We start from the raw sequence: 25,295 nt of genomic DNA on the forward strand, positions 1-25,295 counted from the left end.
TTCCTGTGGACAAATAACTGTGTGTTGTCTTGATTTCTCAGGTTTCATTTGATGAACTGTTAATGCCTAAATCTGTTCTGTCTCTCTGACTGAAACCATCAGATAGCTAACTTCCATCCAGAGTGTCAGACTGGCTATTATTTACTGTTACTTTGCAATCTGTGTGAGAGCCAAAACATTTTGGTCGCAGACGTACATGTTGGCTTCCTTGATTCAGGGAAAATGAGAAGAACCAAAGACAGTAGTAATAATTACTATTGCTTAAATCACAACTAGTCAAAATTTCACAGAAGACCTTTTCCTCAGGTGCTTCTCGATCTTGCCAGCCTGATTTTTGAAGAGCAGCAGTCCTTGGAAGTAATTCTGAAGAAGATAGCTGCCACTATAATATCCTTCATGCAAGTGCAGAGGTGCACCATCTTCATCGTGGATGAAGATTGCACTGTGAGTATGTTTTTTGTCTGAAGGCAGAAGTGCTTATTCCTTGGGAGCAGTGTGGGCTTCCCTCCATTCTGACTCAATTGCATTTCAAACCCATAGTATGTTCTGTTGACTTTTTGTCCTCTGCCTTTTCTTTTATGGCATTTACTCATGTAAGTATTAGGTGTTGGCTTGGGAGCCTTTGGTCTTTCTCTAGGCCAGACTGCCATTTTATGCAGCCATTTTGCATTTAGCTGAGAGTAAACTATGGCTCCAGGCTCTCTCCTATGGCAACAATCTTCAGTATTGAGTTCTTTCTTAACTCATTTGCTTGGCTACTCATGCAGGACAGAAAAAAGGGAAAGGCTGAGAGAAGGACGGTGTGGCCTTTGCTTCCTGTGTGGAATGAGTTTTAATGGCACTTTTTATTTCTTGAGTATATCTAAGCAGGGAGTATTTAAACAGAATCATGATCTGTCCCAACATCCTGGCTTACTGAAGCAAAGCACAACTCCTTTCCAATCTGCCCACCTGTATTTCCCTCCTATTGAAAATTGGCTGCAGAACAAGGAGCAGGAGATGCTGCTGCATGCCTCAGTCTTGCACTGGCATTCCTACATTTACCTTTACTATTCATTATTGATACGGCTGTACTAAAATCTGGAAGCAAGGAAGCATTCCAGGTTCTGTAGCGTAGAAATAACACACAGATCGTCTCCCAAAATCCCATCTCTCTACGTGTTTAGGAGAGTCACTCCTGCACACAAGAATACAGAAGAAGAATTCACATAATTTTTGTATTCACATATTAACATTGTCCTTGCAAGTTAGATAAACTCCACCACCTAGTTTGCAGTCTGTAGTTACAATCTTTAGGGCAGAGAGAATCTAATCTCTCCTTGCCTTTTAGGCTTCTGTTAAAAAACGCTGCTTTGAAAGCTACACAGAGATCAATCAATAAATTTACAAGGTTTTGATGTCCTCACCTGTCCAAGCAAAGCAGGTCTAGAACAGAATGAATGTTAAAGCAGTTCTGTGCTGACACATAGATTTGGCACAGCTTGAAAATACTGGCATTCCTTCTCAGAGTGATCACTAGAGATTCAAGACACTTAAATAGTATTTAAAGTTGTATCAAAAGATGTTTTTGTGGTAGGATCCTATACGCTTGCTGCTAGATGTGAAATGAAGTTCAATGATTTTACACTTGTCTTTATTATGGAACAGGTTTTGGTAACTGCAACAAGCTTTTCATGAATACTACTGTTCTAACTTATGACAGCCTTATACACCTGTATATTAGCATATCCTCTTGGTATTCCAGGACTCATTTTCTAGTGTGTTTCACATGGAAGCTGAGGAATTAGAAGATGCAGCTGAAAATCTGAAGAGGTAAATCAACGAATTCAAACTTTTGTTCAAAGCAGGAGAGTGCTGAAGAAACTATGCTTTTAATATTCTTTTTTCATAATCACAGACCTTATTTCCACTGGGTATCATGTGTTACTGCTATTTTTATACAGCAGGTTTTGCCCTGAAATGTACATAGAAAAACCCTATTGCCCTAAGAAGGTCACACTGAGCAGAGTAGGAGAGTAGGGCCTGACCTCTTCACTTGCTTGGATTGAAGTACATAGTTGTATCACAAGGCTAAACTATGGAAACGTACAAAACGTGAGAAGTAAAAATCTAAGTTGATGGGCTGCTCTAAAATCCATCTCTAAGAAAGCTGCATAAATGACTGTCGTAGAGATATTCACACTAGTAGATACTAATCTTATTTATGATTTTATGCAATTATTTTAATAAATACTCTTATTTCATAAATAGGGAAGCTGTTTCAAAGAAGACAACTGACTAAATCAAGAATAAAGTCCTACAGTTCTAACTTTAAGTCATCTTTGAGAAACCACTAAGAAGCTCAACTGGGAGGAAGGGCAAAATGCAGAAATAGTTGAATTAAAATACCCAGATTAAATAGTTTCCAAATTAGTCAGAACCTCTGTATTGAAGTTTGAAAATTACTGTCTCCATTACCATACTGTCATTAAAACCCAATGTTTCAAGTAACGTCAAAGGAGTGAGACACAGTTGTACATAAAATGCGCTACTGCAGATACAGTGTACAGAGAGAAAATGGAGATTTCTATACCCCCTTGATCATTTTTGCAGTGAACATTTTTATATTAAATATAATTCCATATATTAGAAAATTATGTCCAAAGTGTATGGCTTGAGCAACTGAAAACTGTTGAGCCGTATTATGCTTTTAGCCAGTGCACAACCAGAAAGTACAGGAGGTGCAACAGTGAAAGAGAAAGTTCCTGTTTGCCTCCTCTTCTTTCACTATGAGAAATTCCTTTACCCTTCCTATTTGTTATCCCTTTCATGGTTACTAGTTAATGGACTCAAAATGGAATTTACTGGGCCACTAGTAAATTATGTCTCATAACTGATAGGGAAGGAATCTTGGAAGCCTGATTGCATACCTGAATCTTGTTCATGAGACAGCACAATTATCTGCCAAGGATTGCACTATGAGTCAACTGTTGGAGTCAGAACTTCTGCTGTGCTTGAAGGACACAATTTTGGGCAATAGCAGAAATGGATTAGATGGGAAGTATTAGTTTACATAATACAATTTCAGGTTTATTATGTAATTGAGGACCCTGAATCAAAGCGCAGATCAGACTGGTTTTCAGAATTGTGGGGCATTGCCTTCTATAACCAAGTTTGTGAAGTAACAGAATAATTCCCTTCCTCCAGCACTGTGAACATCCTTACACCAGAAGGATAACTAAAGTCAAACCGAACGCTGGAGGGAAACTGCAGCAGGTTGATGGGAATAGGTTTATTATTAGGACATGTGTCCTCCTCAAAAGCACACAGAGGGTCCGAGAGAATTGAAATGCCTTAAATAAATACACCATGGCTAAAAATGTAGGAGATGATGGATTCTGTAAAGATATTCTATGTCCTGATTTGGAATAAACAGTTCTATTTCAGTAACTGAATCCCCACATGGAACTGATTGTGCTTTTACTTTTAGAACAAATGTGGAATTAATTTAGAAGAAGAAAATTCACAAATGTTACCTGCTGCACGCCATTCCAAGAATAAGTGCAGTTCGCACAGTACTGATTTTTCAAGTGCGTCAGATTTGTGGATGAAGTTTGTTTCCAATAAGTTGTGTTTATTTCAGTATAAACCCAGTTGTTCATTGTATATCCTTCGTATGCATAAATGTACTGATTTAATTATTTCTTAAGTTTGGTGTTCAGTGTTAATGTTGTTGAATGTTAAAGAAATAGTGGAATGTATAAAGCAATCCACTCTGGATTAGGATACAGGATTTGAACTCAACTCCATTATATATCTATCGGATATATCCTTTATATGTGAACGATATTAGTTACCTGTTTTGCATAATGAAATAACTCATTTTCATACTAAGCACATCATAATAATGTTGTTTCCTTCAGGGACCACGATACAAACAAAATCAATTATATGTACGCTCAGTATGTCAAGAATACGATGGAGCCTCTCAACATCCCAGATGTTTGCAAAGACAGACGATTTCCCTGGACAGTAAGTAAAATAAGCTTAGATTTGAAATTCAGAAATGGAAAATGTTTTTCTGATTATATTTTTCAAACCTTTGTTTTGTTCTCTTATTATTTCTATTAATGTAATGGCCACAATTAGAATTACGCAAACACAAAGAAAGGTGCATTTACTTGATAAAATTCCTTATCAGCGAAGACCTGGTACAACTCTCACACACTGAGCCAGGTGGCCAGGGGAGGGATTTATCCCGATGGCCATTATTAAAAACCTTAACATTCATTTGGCAATAGTGTGATGTGGGCAGATTGCACTGTGTTATATGGAAAACATTTAAGTGAAGAACAGCTGGAGGTATCCACAGTAATTCTCCACAGTTTATTGTGAGTGCTGGGAGGCTCTTGGGTGTTCCTTCTCTTTTGTCCTCTCCTTTTCCTTCTTGTTCTGGCAATAATTAATGTTACAGATGCAAGTTCTTTGCTGTTTTGGAGAAGGAACAACTTCACTTTTCCTGGGGAGCTTCTGCTTCCCACTTCAATTGTGAGCTTGTGGTGTGGTGTACTACTGAACGCACAGACACTGGAGAGCTAGGAAGGAAGGTTGCTTAGCAAGACTCAGGCTACAGTCAGGTTGCCTGCAAAGTCATCATCAACAAAAACCAAACTTGTAATGCTGTATTTTCCTGTCAGAGCAGAAATTAGGAGGATGCCTGCTGCTTTTATTATATTTAAGACTGTTGGCTAGAGGGGCTCTAAGAGAGGGTAATAAGGACAGGAGTTGTTACGATCAGCAGATAGCTTTCTACCACACTTTTTGTTCCCAGATGCACATTGAAAAGGCCAGAAAATACGGTGTTGGATGTGATTGTTCCAGTTAGTGGAAAGAATGGGCAGGCTCATGGTGGGGAGCTGATTTGCTTCCCTTGTTCTCTGTGCATGGTTTCACAGATGTTCTGGAGTGGGTTTCTAGGAAGAACTGAGTAATGCAGTTATTAAGCGCTCACCACTTTGCAGTACAGGACCCAGAGCTTTCTTTACTGCAGGAGGGGAAGTAAAAATGGAATTGGACAGATATACTGTATTTAATCAATAAAGAAAGAGGTGATTATTTTGAAGACATTTTGAAATAAAATTAATACCTTGAGAGTCATCCAAAAAACTGTTGGAGACAGGTTTTTTGCTTTGTGCGTAGGGTTAGAGTTCTCTTGTATTTCTCCCTGGAATCTAGATGCCTTACACCTAATGCATGTGAAAGAAACTCATCAAAAGAAAATAATAGTTCTCCTAGAAGGAGTTTTGGATAACGTTTTTCAACACACAGTGGGTGCGTCTCCACCGCTCTGTAGGAGCAGTCTCAAGGCCGGGCAGTAGGCTAAGTATTTTGAAATCTGATGAACCCTGACATGAAGGAAATCCCAGACGTACCTAGCGCCCTAGAAACCCTGGCTTGACTCTTTCTTTGGAGGACATTCAACAGCATCCTTACTCACCTTATGAAAGTAACTTTGTGCTTTCTAAGTGATTTGGTGCTTTGCTCAGCTACTTATGTACTGACATGAGGCAGAACAACAACTTGGGTTTATTTGTGGAAGAGCTGTGATGTTGCTTGCCTCAGGTTCAGGCTACTTAAAAGGACAGTGTGGAAGCCAAATGCTAAGCTTCAGCAGTCATGTGGATGTCTTCTTCCCTGAACAAACAAAGTGTAGTGGAGACAAAGCTCAAATATCTATGAGACTCCTTAAAGGCATTTAAGCCTGTTTATGCTTAATCTCCTTCCTGTTCATTAATACTGGGTCATGTATTTTTATTAAGTGCTGTGCACTGTGGTCTCCAGTCCAGTGTGACTTTCTGTGCGTCGGAACTTTACCATGAAACAGCAGGTTCTCCTCAGGGTAGCCATAAACCTATTTTCACACAAGCTTAACTTTGTGTTTCTCAGCTGCCCTTGCTGGAGAGGTCTAGGGAGGGATGCTGAGTCTTACAGCCTTTTTTACAGCTGATTTCACAGGTATGTAACAGTTCAGAAAACAGCAAATCCTATTCTTGAGTTATTTCATATTCCCCCTTGATAATGGGCTACTATTAAGTAGTAGTACTTAAGTTCCTGGAGTTGTGTAAAGTATTGGGCGTGATGTAAGTCCTTTAATGTAATCCTTTAATGTTTTCTTTAAGGAATCACATTTCCTCTTGCCACTTGTAAGCATTGAAGTGTTAGTGCATTTTCCTGCAAAGCAACTGTCTACAATCCTGGCACAGCACCTGACAGCAGAGCAACAATAGCAGAAAAAAAAAAAAACCAAAATAACATTTTGATCTGAAATATTAGTGTGTACCCATTTTTTTTTGTTTGTTTCACATACAATTAGAGACTGGACCAAATGTACTTCTCAGCAACTGCCACGTTATTCCAGAAGCAGGCAGAGCAGAAAAATGTGCTTTTCTCACCAGGTATTTGAAAAAGATGCATTGCCTTTTTGTTCCACTCATCCACTCCCTAAACAAATTCAGTTTCCTTCTCTTGGAGCATGAGACGTGACAAAAGGCATTTGCAAGACTGCAGGATGTTGACCTAGTTGGTGGTAGTTTTCCCACCTGGTGTTTTTGGATCATAATTTGGTCTCCACTAACCCCCTTTTGTTGTGTAGGTGGATTAATCAAGGCATCTCAAACAAACCAAGAGAGTTTATGAAAATTTTGGTGCCACAAAATGCACAGTTAGCTTAATGTCAGATAATTACTCTTGTTATATGACATGTTGCTTACATTGCCAAATTGCAAGTGAGGGGAAACGCTGGAAAGGGAGGGGAGGGGTCAGTTCCTTTCACAGCTCATCACCTGAGGAGGGTAAAAACATGTCCTAAAGCCCATCTGATCTCTTTTCAGCTGCACTCAGTGGAAAGTTGTCATTTTCAGGTAGTGGTACCTTCTAATGAAAGAGCCTATTAGAAAATGAGCACATTTGTAGCACAATTACACAAGTCACTCCCACTCAATGAAGATTATCATTGTTACCTGAAGTATTAGTCACCAAAGCTTGTATCAGATATTATGTTTATTATACCGTCCAGCCAAAGACGTCCAAACTCCTCGAAGTGATTGCTTTTTGAGGGAGTGTACAAGCCAAGAATAGTTGTAGATTCCAGCTCTACAGCATTTTCACTTCGGCCATTTGAATGTTAGTCTTTAAAATTGTAACTGTATTTTTTTTTTTTAACAGAATGACAATGCAGAGAATGTAAATCAACACATAAAGAGTTTACTATGTACACCAATAAAAAATGGGAAAAAGAATAAAGTGATAGGTAGGTATCTTTACAAAAATACTTCTATACATTTCATGGGAATGTTTCTGTGCTCCACAGTGAAATCTCAGCAACATGGAATTTCAGCCCAGGAGAAGAGATCCGTAATTATCATGTTTTCAACTAAAAAGTCCACTGCAACCTTGACTGTAAATTGCTCACCTAATAAGCTACAAAGTATCTAACAACGCTTTTGTGATACTTCATGATTTTTATGCATTTGAAAGTTTTCTGTAAGTAAAATTATTTTCATTGCTTCCTGTTCAGAGTCCATTACTGCTCTTGCTTGTGTAGATCTTACACATGTGAAAGGAAGAGTTGTAAATAAGCTTTTCTGGCCTGGGCAGTCTGTAGTGCTAGGCTTTTAGGGAACAGCGGTGGCATGTGGAAAGGCACAAGCTGAACTGCACAGACATTGGCAGTTTGTTCAAATGAGACTCGGCTGTGGAAAGATTTGTACATTAGAAGGCCAGCGGCTGTGCAGTTTTGGTGCTGCGAGCTGCCCTTTGGACGTGCCTGCTTCTGTGTATGGATTACATCGTGAGCCTGAAGTCCTACCGTAAGACTCATTTAAGTGTCTAAAGCTACTCAGTGTAAATGTCTATGCAGCATCTCCTTTGCTTTTTCTAGAAGTACTTCTATTTTAAAGAGTGGCCATAGTACCACTGGGTTCCTGCGGTAACATTCTTGTGCCAGAGAACATTTAGATTGGATATTAGGAAAAAATTCTTCATTGAAAGAGTGGTGAAGCACTGGCAGAGGCTGCCCAGGGCACTGGTGGAGTCTCCATCCCTGGAGGGGTTCAAAAACCATGTAGACGTGGCGGTTTGGGACATGGTTTAGTAGGCACAGTGGTGTTGGGCTGATGGTTGGACTGGATGAGCTTAAAGGTCTTTTCCAACCTCTGTGATTCCGTGATTTTCAGAAGTAATTTGTCATCACTTGGGTTCACATCCAGGGCCAGGTGCTTATGGAAGGTCAGAAGCGTAGTTATCTGTAGTTCCCTAAAAATATTTACATGGCAGTGGTCTGTAAGATGAGTATACACCCAAATAATTTTAGGATTTGGGCAGAGAATAAGCTTGATGAGCTTATTCTTTCAGCGAGATTCAGATTCACCTTAAACAAAAGGATGATGAAGCTTTTGGAAATTACCAGGACTTCCCTGTCCCCTAAAGAGCAGAATGAGTGTCAGCCTGCTTTCCTGGAATCAGTCAGTGAGTTCCACAAACAAACAGAATATAAAATATATTGGTGCCTAGATAGCAGCACGAATCCAACTTCCTCAGCTTTACAAAATTTGGCAAGTGAATGTTCAGAGTTCTAAGAATGCATTTTTTAAATGGTTTTCAATTCATCTTCCTTGAGAATTATGGCAAAACTGCATAACCCAAAGTTTATAGTAAGTATGAGGCCCCTTTTCCATGAAGACAGATTGTTTCTTTTAACTCCTGAAGCAGAAAGAGAAGCATCGTTTTCATTTAATGGAGTTCTCTGAAATTTCAAAAGATATCAGCTTTTTTAATGAGTTCTTTTATTATTTTATTTTGTATATTCTACCAGACCCTAGAAGATGAAGATTGAACTGTTGAGCTTTAATTAGAGATACTTCACTCTGCTGTTGGCTACTGATAAAACAGTTGCATCTGAATCTCACGTAGTTTTTTCTAATTATTATTTCTATAATGCATTTAGGTGAGTTTTTCAAATCTGAGTAACACTCATTGGAAAACATTCTCCAAAGTCTCTTAAGGTTTCACAGCCTGCCCAATGTTCAGATCTTTAAGTAGGGCAAAGTCAAGAAGGTGTCTGTGGGACAATACCCAGAAGTTCCTTTAGCATACTATAGACTATGTCAGACCAGTATTATAAGTCTAGGGTATTTTATTTTTAATATTAGTATACCCCAAACCAGAATTTGGGAAGTGGGGGTGCAGATGGGCATGGGAAAAACTGTCCACAGCAAAACCAAACAAATCTTACTGGCCAGAAAGATGAAAAGAACTTTTTTATTTTCTAGACCTGTGACTTTTTCAGGTACATGGTGAAAGCTTTACATCTTTCTGTGGTTTTATAACTATGTCCCAATAAAAGACTTCTCAGGTCCTTTAACTGTGAAGTATGGACCCCTCAGTGCTTTGGGGAAGCTTTTGTTAAAGGTGACAGTTAAAGAACTGTGCAGTTTATTTACTGCGGCTCTCATTTTTTTGAAAGACATTTATGTGTATCCAAATGCTTTGTCTTTTAAGAATTCATTTGCTTTTGTGGCTTTTTCACTGTTGAGTCTTAATCTCGTGTTCATTACATCATAGTTGCAACAGAAATAATTATAATGCCATAAACAGTACTAAACAGAGATCTGAGAGTGATTTTCATGAGATTTTCCTATAGAGTTATAACAGTCAGCTTCTTTTTCCTGGGGAAAGTTAATCTTGTTCTTAGTGAATCCTTATTTGCTGGGATTATATATTTTTGCCATCATTGAAGTATCCATTCATCTCATTCCATTAATGTCCAGAATCCTGCTAGCAATATTCAGAAACCACAACCCCTGCCACAACAGTTTACAGCTATGGTTATAATATTCTTGCTGATCTCTTTAGAGGAGGCTCTGATACTAAAATAAGTTCCCCAAACAGAATTCTATTTGGAAATAGGGCAGCGTTACATTAGAACCATACATTGAAAATTCTACATGCAAGGCCAGCATTGTTCTAAAACATTCACATGTATGTGCTGTATTCTTTTCCCCAGCTTTTCTACCTGCTGTAACAGAGAAGACGCACACTTACCCCATCAAAGACTTTTTTTTTCCTTTTAATTAAAAACCACATTGAACTGTTTTAGTCTGTAAATACGGAGTACTAAAATGCTGGAAATGCTTTCATATAAAAAATTACTAGTATTGATGAGACCTTACTGTAGCTGCTGATTATGTTCAGTTGGTACTGCTGTAAAATAGTTTTCATTATAATTTCTCCCCTACTTACAAGCAGAGAGCAAATCCAACCTCCCTGACCTTATGGTAGCGAAGTGTACAGCATTCAGGTTCTGTTCATATAGTATATTAGGAGTAGCTCTACTGATTCAAGAAAACCTAAAAAGTGTTAAGAGTGTTACGGAAACACCATGCTAAACAGTTGTTTTCTTTTTTGCTGGTTAAATACGTATTTCATATTTTTCTGCTGCAAAATGTTCTTCTTAAAATACACGAAGGATGCATACTGGTGTGCAACAGCTATTTATAGCAAATGAAGACTTTTTCATTTAGTAATTTTTAATTTGCAAGTATTGTTTTCACTGGGATAATCATTTGCAGTTGGCTAGGAAAATGCTAGCTTTAATGCTCAAACCTCTTAGTACTCAACACTTATGACAGTGATTATTATAATATGTCTCACTGGAGGCAATAATCACTCCCAAAGCAGTTTTGGCCAAAGACCATGTATACTTACAGTGCAGCTGCTTTAATTAATATTCTGATTTCTTAGCAGAAAATGTCATCCGCTAGGTAAAACTAAAGTGGGGTGTATGGTGCAAATTTCCCTCTGCTTCAGGTGGTGTTGGGGATTTCAGCTGCAGCAAGGTTTGGTAGAAGTTCCCTGTCAGACTTTTCCATGGCATGTGCACAACAAAGCCCAGAATACTGAACAGAAAATAAATGGGTGCGACTATTAACATGATTGGACCTAACAAGCTGAATTCAGTAAGATGCTTTTCAATGACTTCAGTAGTTTTTGGAGCAGGTGGTAATTCAATCATATCCTCATAGAATCAGCGAATATACTTAGGCTTTGAGCCTCAACTTGGGTATTCTCTGTTTAGTTCATTTACTCTAAAATATTCCAGTACTGACTCGAATAAGGAAGTGAAAACCGTGGGCCAATGTTCTGACTTTCATAAATGTTCTTTTGGCGTGGTTACAGAAATTTTTAATTAGCCTCCAAAGGACAAATTGTCTTCAGAGATTAAATCAATCTAGAATACTATTAATAATAAAAGTTAGAATGAAAACTACCCGAGAGCTCCACAAGATAATCAAGTCTGTGAAGGCCTACATTTTATTTTACACATCCTAATAAATACTTATGAGTCTACTAAGTAATATAGAATGTTTTAGTATTTACTCTAGAATACAGTGAATTTACTTTAAAAAACTTTGTGGAAAACACTAGAGCACTCCCATGTGTCACTTTTCTGTATTTTGGTGGTTTGTACTACAGGCTAAACTGTCCTTGACTTAATTTTTCTCCCGATGTCCCATACAATAGGTGCTATTTCAGTAGTTCTCTGTATTACTTCTTTTATTCTCTGTATCCTGACATAGGGGTTTGCCAGCTTGTGAATAAGATGGAAGAAAACTCAGGCAAAATCAAGGCTTTTAACAGAAATGATGAACAGTTCCTGGAAGCTTTTGTCATCTTTTGTGGCTTGGGGATCCAGAATACACAGATGTACGAAGCTGTAGAAAGAGCCATGGCCAAACAGATGGTGACATTAGAGGTGAGCTCAAAATCTAGGGGGTATTTAATTAGTCTGAAACAGATCCTTATTTTTTCCAAACCCTGTCAGTTCTACACGTAAGTGCAGCTACGCACATGGATACTGAACAGAAAATGTTCTCCCAAGGAGAGCGGCATTTGGCCTTTTGAGCTGCACAAGAATTTTTCTGCTTGTTTCCGTATCTGCCAGCAGACTGTTTTATTTGGTATTGTATTTTAACTTTACTCATAAGATCTAGTGGTGAGCTGAAAGCATCTTTTCCTCTACATGAGGTTATACGTTGGCAACATACTGCGTTTATTCAGTTGGGTAGGAAGAGGAAATGGTTTGGGGGGCTAGGGGCTTCCTCTTCTTGTCTGAGGTGTTCTGTGATGATTTTGGCTCAGTACTTTAGACAAGCCAGTTTGTGGAGTAACAGCAGCATTATTGTAGGTTTTCAGCAATTTCCTCAGACTCCCTCAAACCATATCAAGATGAACGTCATCTGGTCTCAGCCTTTGAATCGGTTACTGTTAAGTCTAATAGCTAAAGAGGGCTTTAGTCTGAGACACTGAATTACTCAGAGGTGATAACTTGAAGCTGAAAGTGAAAAATTTGTAGACTTTGGATCTCCAAACACTCATTATGTAAACAGAGTGTTTGCAGAATTCCTCAAGTGGGGATTACGTACCCTGTAGCTTCTCCAAGAAACGTTACAGCTCTCAAATAAACCTGTATTAAGTCATGTTAAATAAAAAGGTGGTAAGATTATTGTCAAAATAATTTCAGTGCTTAAAAAAAAAAGCTGTTTGTTTAAATGGCAAAACAGCAATTTTCTCTCATACTATTAACACTTTATAGATAATATAGGAAGTCCACACTGATTATAGGTTTATATATAAGATGGCTTCTCAACAAAAAAAGTCAGTCTCCAGTTACTAAATAAAACTCCATAACATTTTCATCTCTTGTGTTCTCAACAGCTCAAAAAATATAAGCTTACTTTGTTAATTTAAAACAAACATATATTCTTTCAGACTTTTTTGCCAACTTTCAGTTAGGGCACAACTTTCTTTTATGTCTGAATAAACTCCCCGAAGGATTTTAACAGCAATGTCGGGCTCACAATTATAGCTGTTTCATGTATTATTTGTATTTGAAAGTGGGGCATGAAAACTTTCCAAAGAGAAAATCTGAGTTCTGCGCTCTTTTATAGAAACTATTTACTTTTTCTTGGCCTAATTATATCTCAAGAAGATTCTGTGCTGTGGGAGATTTCTGGAAGCTGTAGTTATCTCCCCACATGCTTTCAGCAAAGTCCCTTAAAACCATGGACACTAGAATTCATCAGCAAACACAGTCAAGCACAGCTGAAAATTCTGCTTTAGGAAAAATACTTTTTTGTCATGTTGCTCTTTTGTTTATACTAAAGGCTGCTTTTCTCTTTGTGTAGGTTCTGTCCTATCATGCTTCTGCTGCTGAGGAGGAAACGAGGGAGCTGCAGGTAACAGCGGTAATTGAATTTTTTACTATTACTTTAGCAAAATTCCTTAAATAGAAGAATGAAGGGCAGTCCTTTACACAGATGTGATCCCTAAACAGGCAGAAGCACATTTTCCAGACATAAAAATGATAGTGAAGCTTAAACTGATCGGTTCCTGAGTTGAATCAAAACATCATATAAGAAGGAAACGTTGCAGTGCCTGCGGTGAGGGAGACAGGCTGGCCAGGGAACTGCAGTACCAGAAGCAGACTGACTGCCTTTCTCATGAGTTTAGGTGACAGTAACAGCTGATGCAGTGTTAATACAAACTCACAGTGGTTAAGCATTTCAGAAGTAAAATGTTGAGAATTCTTAATTTTGCAGCTAAGTCTGAATGTTGTATATTTTATACCTTTGGTACGTTTCAAGCATGCCATGTATGGTGTAGCTTTATGGCCTTACAAAGAAATTCTGTGTTTAATTCTTAATGCAACATATTTTTTTAGGGTTACTTTTCTGTGCAGTGTCCTGTTCTGCTCATGTTTAATTCTGTGTTTAGAAACTACTGCCTAAGGAATAACTGCAGCTATGATTTCAAGTGTACTTCAAAGCACAGCCTGTCTCTTCAGTTCTTGCTGTTGGAACAGACATTCTGGGGAAATAGCATTGTTCCTGCTTTGTAAAAGAAGGTGGGAGGGATGGAGAGGAAGGCAGACATAGGGACTGCAGGCTGGGTAGTATGGGACCGAACTGGACAAGCGAGGTGCTGCAGAACAAGGCACAAGACTAAGGATGGTTCCAGAATGGTTAGCATCACGCAGATTTGATCCTCAGTCCTACCATGCTGTTGCTCATTGATAAAGAGGTACTGTCAAGACCATAAAATTTAATGTAAAAAGAAACCGCTAAAATACTTTTTCCCAAAAATTTAGCAGTATATCAAAATTCAAAACATGCTGTGTTTAAAAGTTGAAAGCACAGGAGTATAAACAGAGGAAAAAAAAAAGTTTTATTTTTTTCCCCAGTTAATTGCAAATTGCAGATCTCTAAGGCCAAAATCAAACTCTTGAAATTCAGCTGGAGTCCAGTAACCAGCTTGACAAATGGCAGCCACAAAACATACATCTTCTGTAACTCAGAGACAGAACTGGTTCTAATGGCAGTTCCCATTGGTTTTAGGAACAATGAAGAACATAAATTCACGAAGGAATGAGGCAGAAGTTATCCTTAAGTATTTCAGTGGGCATTGCAGAACTCAGTTTAGTTTTGGAAGCTGCTTTTGACCCTCAAGGACAGAGCATTCCTTTGCCCTTAAAAGTTTACATTCTTCTTCTCTAAAAGTTTAAAGAAGCTCTTGTCTTTTCAGCTGCACAGCTTTATAGTACAAAAAAAATGTAGTAGTTCCTTGTGTTGTTTTATAACTAAACACAATATAAAATTTAGCACAAGAGCTTTCCCCTCCCTAGGACAGGCTGTCACAGTTGCTCAGCAGAAATAATGTCCTATCAAAATAGATACAGGTCTTGAGCTTTATAGCATAATATAGAATTGATACTTGTACTTAACAATCTTCGAGTCATTACACTTTTTATATACTTTATTAGTAAGACATGGCATTGGCAACAGAAATCAGTACCCTGTGTCACAAGTGAAATTTGTGACAACAGAATTCAGAAAGTGGTTACTCTAATTTAGAACTCTAGCTTTCAAATATATTTAATTTCTGGATTTCTGAAAGATTTAGATTGGAGGAGCAAAACCTTACAGTCAGAATTTCCACCTACTGACAATAGCCTCAATTTTCTTCTTAATTACCCTATAAGGAGATGTGATTGCATATCCTTACCCTAAAAATCCACATTATAGTCACATGGTTAATAGTCCTGCACTGCAGTCTTATGGTTGAATCAGTCAAAACCTTATTCCTAAAACAAGGCAAAGAGACCAAGCTTGCTCTTTAAAATTCTGTTGTTAGCGTGTACCCTTTGAGATACAGGATCGTTGCTGTCTTGTTTCCTTTGTGTCTGTAATCATGAAGGAGAGCATATTTGTTCCTGCCCATGACAGGGACATTGGAACTGGATGATCTTTAAGGTTCCTTCCAACCCAAACATTCTGTGATTCTATGAATTAAATGTTGCAGCTATCAATCTCCTGTCATTTATTTCTGAAACTATTTGCTGTTTCTCTGTGTTGATAAAGGAAATATCTAATCCAGTTAAGTAACAACTAAATAGCTAAGAAGTGCTGGTTTTATTTCTCAGCTGAAATGGAACAGTGTAGAATCACAGAATGAATCACAGAAGCATAGAAGGGTTTGGGTTGGAAGGGACCTTAAAGATCATCAAGTTCCATCCCCCCTGCAGCAGGCAGGGAGACCTCCCACTGGATCAGGATAGAATCACAGAATCTTTTGGTGTAGTGGCTGTCAAAGGCAGATCAAAGAAGGAGAAGATGAATTATGAGTGAAGTCAGAACTTGGGCATGAGGTGTTCTGTTGAGCTCCCACTGTCTCTTTCCATCCCTTTTCCTCAAGAAATACAGACTTCAGTTGCAATTATTCAAAGTTATGTCATTGGGAGTTCCTGAATGGTTGCACTATTTTCCAGTGAACATACGGGCCTGATGGTTCTTTCACATGCTCATAGGTGAAATACCACGTGAATCCAAAAGAGGGACAAAAAATTCCTCATACAAAAAATGTGTAAGAATGTTGGCATTTTTTCTGTCTTAAGTACTGTTTCTCATTAGCTTTAATGTCTTTCTGATTCTGATGCACAGGAAAGACAACGGCAAACTTATATGGAATGAAGGTTCTTAGATGTAGTTTTGAGGAGAGCTGATCTGCATGCTACTTGAAATAATACATAGATTATGAGACATGCTTCCTGGAACAGTGTCTCAGCTTTCTAGGACACAGTTCCCCACGCTGGAGAAATGTTTTCCATTAGAATTACAAAAAGGAAAATAACTGGAGTTTTTTTTTCTTTTAGCATTTCAGTTCTACATGATATTCCTTTAACCACCCTCATCTTGAGGTGAAACAACCATAAAGAATTAGCATTGAGAACTCCACCTTTTATTTTACTGAAAAAACAGATACTAATTTTTGTTCTGTAGTGTGAATCTTAAAATTTATTTTGTTAGCAACATATGTACTCTGAAGGGCAACCAATACCTATACTCTGAATTCTATAATTAGAAACAGTAGATTAATGCACAGAGTTATATATAATATGTGGAGATACTACTGATAAGTTTCAGATTTTAGAGTTGGGGTTTCTTTGTCAACTTTATAATTTCAAATTTTGCATTGATGGTTTATGATTGTACTCAAATTACATAAAAAATGTTGTCCAAAAGCATTATAGATTATTGAGTGCAGCTGAACACTAATTTTTCAGGTTTCTAGCCCTGAGAAAGGGCTGCCCATAGACATGCTCTTGACTGCCATAGCGCTGAATGTGGATCCTAGGAATTCTGTTCTACTGACATGTCTTTCCTCACCATTTTTAGAAAAATGTCAACAGTTACAGATTTTGATGTCTGCACATCCATAAAAACAAACATATAACTCTGCTGCCTTATCTTCTCAGTGTCCCAGTTTCATACATGCTCTTGGTAACAATTTGCCTTAGGTGATTTAGATAACAGACCGACCAGGTAACCCTTTCCTTGTTCTCTTGATCTATGGAAATGTGTGTGTTAAATATAAGCAAATAAGGTAATGTTAAACAAGAAAGGCTAAAGAAAGATAAATGAGAAGTAATTGTCAGGTTTCAGTGTAATGGGAAGGTAAAATTTAGTATCTCACTACTTCTGTGTTCAAAAAGCAGATATTTACGTTCTGCTTTCTATGTTCTAGTGCTAAGTTGTGTTCTCTTACTCTTCTCTAGGCTGCTGTAGTACCATCCGCACAATCGCTCAACCTAACCGACTTCTACTTCAGTGATTTTGAGCTATCGGATTTTGAAACAACACTGTGCACAATTCGAATGTTCACAGACCTCAACCTGGTGCAAAATTTCCAAATGAAACATGAGGTATGAATGCTGTAAAATGCTGCTTCACATAAAGAGACAGCTTAATTAGCAGGAAAACAGAATAGTGAAACAAGTCTGCAGTAAGTAGAAGTGGAAGACTGTATTAAAGAGTAGTGGGGAAAGGTGATAAAGTGGGTAGGACTTGGATTTGTTCTCAGTTTGGTTCTGTTAAATGATAAATAATTTGCTTAATGGACTGTAAAATGCTTTTAGAAAACATGAGGAGTGGAGGTAGAGAACTGTGTTAAAATTCAAATGAGTTTGAAAATGTATAGCAGTATTTCAAAACTAGCAAGAATAAATACATTGACGTTAACAAAAACAGTCAAATACGTAACTTAAAATGGTAAACAAAAGAATAACCAGTGGTAACAGAGGAAAACATTTTACAGCTGCCAGTACCAGAAACCATGCAGAAGTCAATTATGTGCCACAGAAATAAAAAGCGGCAAATTTCATTCTTTACTGACAGAGTGGTATTTAAGGTCCACTTAAGTATATTGTAGCTCCTATTTGAAGAGACACACAGAGATACAAATTAAGTTTTAAAAATAGCAGTTTAGGAGATGGAGCAAAGTTTGAATGAATTAAGCTGGTTTTCTCCAGAAAACAGAATATTGAGGAGGGAGACGATAGCAACTTTTCAGTCAGAGACAGATTGTTATAAAGAGGACAGTAAAATTGTTCTCTATGTCTGTATAAGGCAGTAAAAGGAATTAGCTGAGTCTTTCTCGCCAAAAGATTAGATTAGAGATTAGGAAGAACTTTATAATTATGGAGAAGGCAAAGGCTGAAACAGATGAGTAATGTGGGCTGTGGAAATTACCCTGAAGGTTTTCAGCAACAGATCCACTTGTAGATCTGCATTTGTCAGAGGTGATCCAGACAGGTATTCTTATTTTGCTCCTGGCCCTGGAGGTAAATTAGATAATCCCTTTAGGCCTCCTCTAGACAATAATACAATTTCAATCTGTAAAAACCTTGACTTTAAAAGACTTTATTTTTGCTTTATATATTATTAAACAAATCTCCTAAAGTTCAGTATCAAAATGCAAGATCAGTTCAGAAGAATTCACAGGCAAATAAATGAGTAAAAGAAAAGAGGTATTTATTTTCTAGATCACCAGTTTACAGACCAATTTAGATTAGCAGTGTTTAAGGGCCGGAAGGAGTACTGTATGACCTATGGTGACCTCCTAAATATCCTGGTACTTAATTTCACTTTTGTAGTAAGGCCAAGAACCTGTACTTCCTTAAGGGATATGTCCCGATAGAAGACAGGGAGTCAAGTAGTCCAGTAACAGGTTGGCTTCCTGTTCCTAGCTAAGGGGTTGTAATGGATTTGCACAACCAAAATAACACCGTGACAATAGACATGTCATTACACGTCTGAGCAGATGCAAGAGAACACGGACAGCTTTGGGACTACACTTTCAGCTTTCCATACTAGAGCTAGAGCAAACTGGCCGTAGCCTAGCACTCCTTTCTTAACAGTAGAAAGGCAGACAATGCTGTTGCTTTGTCTTTTATGTAAGTGCATTATACTGGATTTTCGTTTCTGTCAGTATATTTCTTTCACTGGGAACACTAAGAATTTTCTGGAACAAACCAAGGCATGGATTTGCAGCAAGCATTTAACATAGAGCAGTTGGATGTTTCCATTTAAAACAAGGGACCCGTTCCAATATACGTCAAATCACTAATTCCTTCATACTTTTCACTCTCTTAGAAGCAAAGTATGACCCACAACTTACAATACTGTTTAAAACATCCAGGACACCCTTTCTTCCTGCATATAAAACTACCCAGCAATATAGTAATCACTGTCTTTCTATCATACTTATTGCTTTCCAAAGTCCTTTGCTTATCCTTTGATGAGCTGATATGACAGAAAAGCCATGTGTTCATTATCAAAACAGCCCTGGAGAGAATTCTGTAATTAAAAATATAGATTTTGTCTATGAAATGTATCGCTACAAACAAGGATTTTCTCCTGCCAGTTAGGTCAACATAACTCAGTTTCTGAGTTAACAGCAGTGCATCTGACACTGACATTTAGCCATTAGTAATAAAAACCCAAACCCACAAATATCATGTACTCGATGAGAGGCTGAACTGGTGGCTGTAACCATGTTCTTGTCTATGTTCACAAGTACAAGTACATTATATTTGAACTTAAGTGAGTTAAAAGGAACTTTTTTTTTTCTGTAAGAGAGACAGTTTTCAAGCTGGATTAGAGAAAGATTTGTTTAAGAACAGATTTCTAATATACATACAGTTAACGGTATGATGCTCTTTTTTAAAGGTTCTCTGCAGATGGATTTTAAGTGTGAAGAAAAATTACCGGAAAAATGTTGCTTATCACAATTGGAGACATGCCTTCAATACAGCGCAGTGCATGTTTGCTGCTTTAAAATCTGGTAAAATTCAGGTACGTTTTACTGCTTCTACATTAAGAATCTTCTGGCTAAAAAAATTCTATACTGATGCATAGTTCTGACTGTCCTGTCAGTGAGATGTTCATAGTTCTGTGGTATTGCTAGTTAAATCAAAATATTTGTGCTGAAGACTTCTGGCTTTAAGGGCTTGGTTTGTGAAACTGTCATGTTCTCTACCCAGTTTCAGTTAAATCCTCTGGCAATGATGAGGTGGATCTTCCCAATGGGAATATCTCAAATAAGGCACATACGTGATTATGTCCTTTTTTTAAAGTTAATGCTTATCACAGAATCACAGAATCGCAAGGTTGGAAAGGACCCATTGGATCATCGAGTCCAACTTATGCTACAAGCAAGTGAAAATGGTGGAGAAGAAAAGGACCGATCCTGTTTCAGGATTTTTCCCTATAATACTCAACAGGAAATTTTTTAAGTCCAAACACTGAGCTGATTACAGCTTTAGAGAAATAACAGAACATTTTTTGCAACAAAAGATTTAAATGCTCACTTCAATGCATTTGAAATTCAAAGACATGCATACTGTTTCAAAAAACAACTTAATCATGCTTTATTACAAATACTGAAGGGCTTGATGATCCCCAAAATAAGAAATATATTGATTCAGGAAGTAGGTTTTTATGTTTTGTTTCTATATACTTGAAGAAAACAAAATGTTTCCATTCATGCTGAATTAATGCATTTCTTCTGCTTGATTACAGACAGTTGTTATTAGCTGGTTTATACTACTTTACAGTTAGCGCTTCTGAGAGAATAAACAAACCTATTTGTAGACCAAACCCCAAGACCAATAATGAAGAGGCTTTTCTTACCTCTGCAAACTTTGCCTCACTAAAAAAAAGAGTCAAAGTTGATGGAAGAGACAAAGGCAAAACCTTTCATATTCCTTTTGTACTGGAATGGACATGGAAGTTTTGCTCTGTGTGCAGTCTAGCAACATGTGATAGCTTGCTTGCTATTTTTGGAATCCTGTCTGTCTCCACTGCAATTTCCATAAATTGTTTTACTCCTAACTACACTGGATTCATTCCGCACTGATTTTCATGTAAGATTCTGGAGACAGGACGGCACTGAACATAAGTCTTTCAATTTTCTCTGGTTTAAGGAGAAAAGCGAGCATTGGGGGACACATCTTCCAAGAAGAAATATAAAATCTGTCACTTCCAAACAGATTTTTCTTTTGAATAGAATAAGGACAGATGTCATTATCTAGAAAGCAAGTCTACAGAAGTTGTAACTGCTTAAAGAAAATTTGGATTTGATTGTACAGAGCAGCAGTGCTGTCACTAGCTGTTCAAATTCTTGTCCGGACTGTTGTGCCCGCTGTTCTTGTCCCATTACAAAATGCTGCATGAATACTGTGGAAAACCAGACACAGCCTCTGTTTCTCAATGGACAGATTTAAATGAATTTTCTATCCAATTCTATTGAACAATATTAAAGATTTGAAATAGTCACAAAAGGGAAACAGTAACCACTCCACTAATCCTTGCTGGAGCACCAGAATAAATTTAAGTGAGATATTGGTTTATTTTGTTTTCCATAGGTTTCAAATTCCTGTTAATTTATTTGCCCAGTGATGAATGAAAAGTGTGACATTTTTCCCTTCTGATTATTCCAAGGACGTTTGTATAATGAATTTTTATACCTACTTAGAGAATGTAGTCTAACTCCCTTGAGGAAATAGAGGAGCTGAGCTCAAAGTCACAGGGCCACCGTTTACAAAAATTCCTCATGCTCTCCCTTGGCTGCCAGGTGATGTTATGCAAGTCATTTCCTCGTCTTCAGCTTTCTTGTCAGTATGTAGAGGAGTAGATGATGTTCCCTCTGAAAACTGCACTGAGGCCTTTGGAGAATGATTATTATGGCGCACCACAACTTTAGAGATGACCCTTGTTGCCAGCATACTATTTTATGTCCTTGTCCTCCTTGGGCCAGAACTGTATCTGCTGTGTGGGTAAAGACAATGCAGCAGATATAAAACACACTGTCACAGAACTAACTCACTTCTTGTATTACTCTCTACTCTTCAGAGTAAACTGACCGACTTAGAAACACTGGCTTTGCTGATAGCAACTCTCAGCCATGACTTGGATCACAGAGGAGTGAATAACTCCTACATACAAAGGTAAGTAAGTCTGACAGAAGTTAAATATAAACAAATACCAAAATCGCAGAGCTGAATTAAGTGCAACCTAACTGATTTGATGTGATGGAAGGCTGTGCAAAGGAGCAGGTTTTCAGAAAGCACTGAGTGCAAGAACAACCAAGAGCCTTCAAGAGTCCAAAGTAAAGATGCACCACCAGATGAAGTGAACTCAATGTGAACTGTGCAGGTGCAGCATCTTCCTCCTCCTGTTCCAGGTGTCCCATCCCCCAGTTCCCATACAGTGACAGCAGAAGGTCCCAGCTTCCAAGGGACAGTGGGCAGGAAACTTTTCAGATCGCTCCCTGCCTGCCCAACTGTTCCCCGTCCAGTCCGGGCCAGCACAGAGCTGAGATCTGCAGCCATCTGATACAAAGGTGTCTCCCTCCCACTTTGAACTCAGATTAAGCCATGTTTTTCCAGAATTCTAAGTTGATTTGGATAAGATACATATTTAAAATCACATTTAAAAAGTGTCACTGTTTTGCATCAGTTTAGGGTTATCCATACTCTTTGATCAATTCTGGAATTACAGAAAAACCTTTACAACACAAAAAATCAAACTATGTTTTAAAACCCTGGTACAAAATATTTTTACTAAACAAAACATTTTGCTTTGAAGTTATCAAAGTGAAGCATCTGAACTCTTCTAAAATTTTCTCTGTATTTTAATTTTTAACTAAAAATACTTGGGTTTTTAGAATTTATCAGTAGTTTCAGATCTGCCCAAAATGTGTTTTTCAGTGAATTCAGTATTCACTTCAAATAACAGTACATGATTCTTCAGTTGAATATCTTGACTTAAGGCATGGTATAATGTGATTACTGTGATTTGGTGATGTGTCCCGATTTGACCGGAGATGGGGAAAAGATAGGCAGAAACATATACTTGTAACTTTTTCTGGCAGAGTTGAAGAGTGGTTTTGAAGCTACCTTTGGAAGAAGTGTTCTGCTGTTCTCGCCCTGTGCGACGTAAGATATTAGGGGAGGAAAAGGCTGTTAGAGGCAGAGAATACTGAAAGGCAGAAATTAAGTAAGCTGAAGCAGAATTCCTGCCTTTCAGAGCTATGTTCAGAATAATGCTAAGACTGATGCATAAAGCAAAAAAAACCAAACCCCACAAAACGAAGAGAGTAACCTCTTTCTGGTTCCCTAGTAGGGAATTCCAGCAGTAACTGTAGCCTTGCAGTGATTGGAACCATTTAGCTATTTTTTGCTTTATTTATTTAAAAATAAATTTCCTGGAAGACATCTGGAGATGCGTCATCTCCTCTGAAAAATGTCCTGGGAAAGTGTCATAGACAGCAAAATCTAACATTTGCACATGTTGTAGAGCAGGGATGACTGCAGCTTGATAATTCTTTTTCAATAGAAAGTTCCACAAATTTTGTTTTTAAATGCTTCATTTAAATCTAAATGAAAAGTTATTTTTTCCAAGAAAAGATCCTTTTTGTTTCTTCCTTGGAAGCAGGGAGAGTGGATACTTAGCATATGATTCTTTTCTTAAGCAGCAGGGTTTGAAAAATTAAAGTGGACCTGATAGTAGAAATGAGAGGAAATGAACTGCTTGGTCTTTTGGTAGATATGCAGGGGGGTCATTTTCTTTTTCCTCCAAACCCACACGTAAAGCAGGCAAGCACAGAGTTTGAAAACTGCATAACCAAACCACTGTGTTCGGAAAGCAGTGGTGTCCTTCGGCCTGGCGTGGTGGTTTAACAGAAACACTGTGTACTCCAGAAGTAGAACCTGAGCTTATTTCCAGCACTTGTGTTTTCCCAGACAGCCAGGGTCTGTAAGTACTGAGCAAGCTCTAGTTTGGTGCAGTACTTGGGAAGATAACCAAAGATGTTTCTCATGTATTTGTCTCTTCAGTCAGGATGAACTTTAGGGGACACAGTATGTATCCCACTTAACTCACTGGGAAATTCACCCAGCATGTGTTGGCCGCATCCTACAATTTGTTTCCTTGCAGAAACACGCAAGCATATTTGCTCTATAGTCCTTTTGCCATGGTCTCGGAGGAGGTGCTGGGCAGCCAGCCCAAAATCCTCAAGGGCTTGCATCTTTTAATCCCTCTTTCCGCGTTTTTGTTGATCTTTCTATCTTTCTCTCCACATTTTTGTGCTGCTTAAATCCCCGGAGTCTCCTCTTATGCCTTCTATTTGAGTCTCTGTGTGTGCTCACTTACAGAGGCCCAATCCTACAACCACTAATTCATGTGAACGATCCTTAACCATGCAAGAAGTCCAATGGAAATTTATGCTAAAAAGGAATTTCTTATATGATTAGACATTTGTAGGTCAGATGATAGAGTAGTAATTTTAGGATCAACAGCAAAACAGACTTCCAGGGCAATCCAGACTGAGCTGAAGAGATGACATAAGCAATGTGGGACCAGAGGCTGAAAATGGAGAAACAGTAGCAAAATCGAAGAACCATATTATACAACGAGGAACAGGGGGAGATGAGAAATCTTCAGAGAGGAGGGGTTCCTGTGTTTTGTCTAACACTTCTCAAACAGTGCATTTTATTTTCTAGACTAAGATAGCTTTAAATTCTGCATGCATGCAATTGGTTTCATGGTGGTTTTCACAGCCTGTAGTAAAACCATCTTGTTTCCCTTTTGGATTCTACCCTAGGCAAAGGGAAGGTAATGATATTGTAGTAGTTTGGTCGTGAAGAGAGTGGTGATGAAGTACCAGTACACTGGGAAAATCACTTGATCAACATTTTAAGCCCTACACCAGAGCCCACTGAGGTCAGCAGGAATTTTTCCATTGATACCAGTGGACTTCAGATGACATCTGTGTTATTACTGACAAGCTTAGTAGCTGAGTTGACTAAATGAGCCAGGCAGGTGTCTAAAATGTTACAAAACTCCAAACTGTCATTAAATTTTGCTTATGAATGAAGCTTCTTGTTACCTTTCCTTTTCATACAAGATCTTTCACTCTGTACAAAACTTTGTACTACACTCTCATTCCTTGTGTGCAGCGGGTTTCTACAGGTAATGGAAGGCAGGAAACTAGAGTTGTTTGTGCTCTGATAAAGTAACGGCACTGTCTTTTTAGTTGAACTCACTCTGCATCCTTCCAGATGTGTGCATTTTGGTTGGCCAGAAAAGAACTGGTTAAGAACAAGCATGGATGGGGGGGGTAAACTGGTAATGAGAAGAGGATGTTACAAGGGAAGTTATTTCTGCATCAGTAGTATGTTTAATTTGATTTCCTCAACTGATGTGTCCTTTTACTCCTCAGAAGCGAACATCCACTGGCTCAACTGTATTGCCACTCAATCATGGAGCATCATCATTTTGATCAATGCCTTATGATCCTGAATAGTCCAGTGAGTGCCACATTTTCATGTATGCTGAGGGAAACTATTCCCTATTTTGCTT

General features: G+C 38.1%; 1 protein-coding gene and 1 long non-coding RNA gene across 6 annotated transcripts in view; one reads left to right on the plus strand and one right to left on the minus strand.

Annotated features, from left to right (window-relative positions):
- LOC128851997 (uncharacterized) overlaps window positions 1-25,295 on the minus strand; it is a 178,299-nt gene that overhangs the window by 129,714 nt on the left and 23,290 nt on the right. The window lies entirely within an intron of this gene.
- The window catches only part of PDE5A (phosphodiesterase 5A), a 134,210-nt gene that overhangs the window by 97,044 nt on the left and 11,871 nt on the right, over window positions 1-25,295 (plus strand). For 2 of the 3 annotated variants that reach the window (XM_054064870.1, XM_054064868.1), the window contains 10 exons: window positions 307-444; window positions 1,745-1,812; window positions 3,903-4,011; window positions 7,204-7,288; window positions 11,616-11,791; window positions 13,224-13,283; window positions 17,150-17,296; window positions 19,602-19,727; window positions 21,786-21,880; window positions 25,156-25,243. In XM_054064870.1, the coding sequence (XP_053920845.1) occupies window positions 307-444; window positions 1,745-1,812; window positions 3,903-4,011; window positions 7,204-7,288; window positions 11,616-11,791; window positions 13,224-13,283; window positions 17,150-17,296; window positions 19,602-19,727; window positions 21,786-21,880; window positions 25,156-25,243 (1,092 nt within the window). The remainder of the gene's footprint in view (window positions 1-306; window positions 445-1,744; window positions 1,813-3,902; window positions 4,012-7,203; window positions 7,289-11,615; window positions 11,792-13,223; window positions 13,284-17,149; window positions 17,297-19,601; window positions 19,728-21,785; window positions 21,881-25,155; window positions 25,244-25,295) is intronic. The other variant, XM_054064869.1, reaches the window with a different exon arrangement.

Source organism: Cuculus canorus, chromosome 4 (genome assembly GCF_017976375.1).
Source record: "Cuculus canorus isolate bCucCan1 chromosome 4, bCucCan1.pri, whole genome shotgun sequence".
Lineage (NCBI taxonomy): Eukaryota > Metazoa > Chordata > Aves > Cuculiformes > Cuculidae > Cuculus > Cuculus canorus.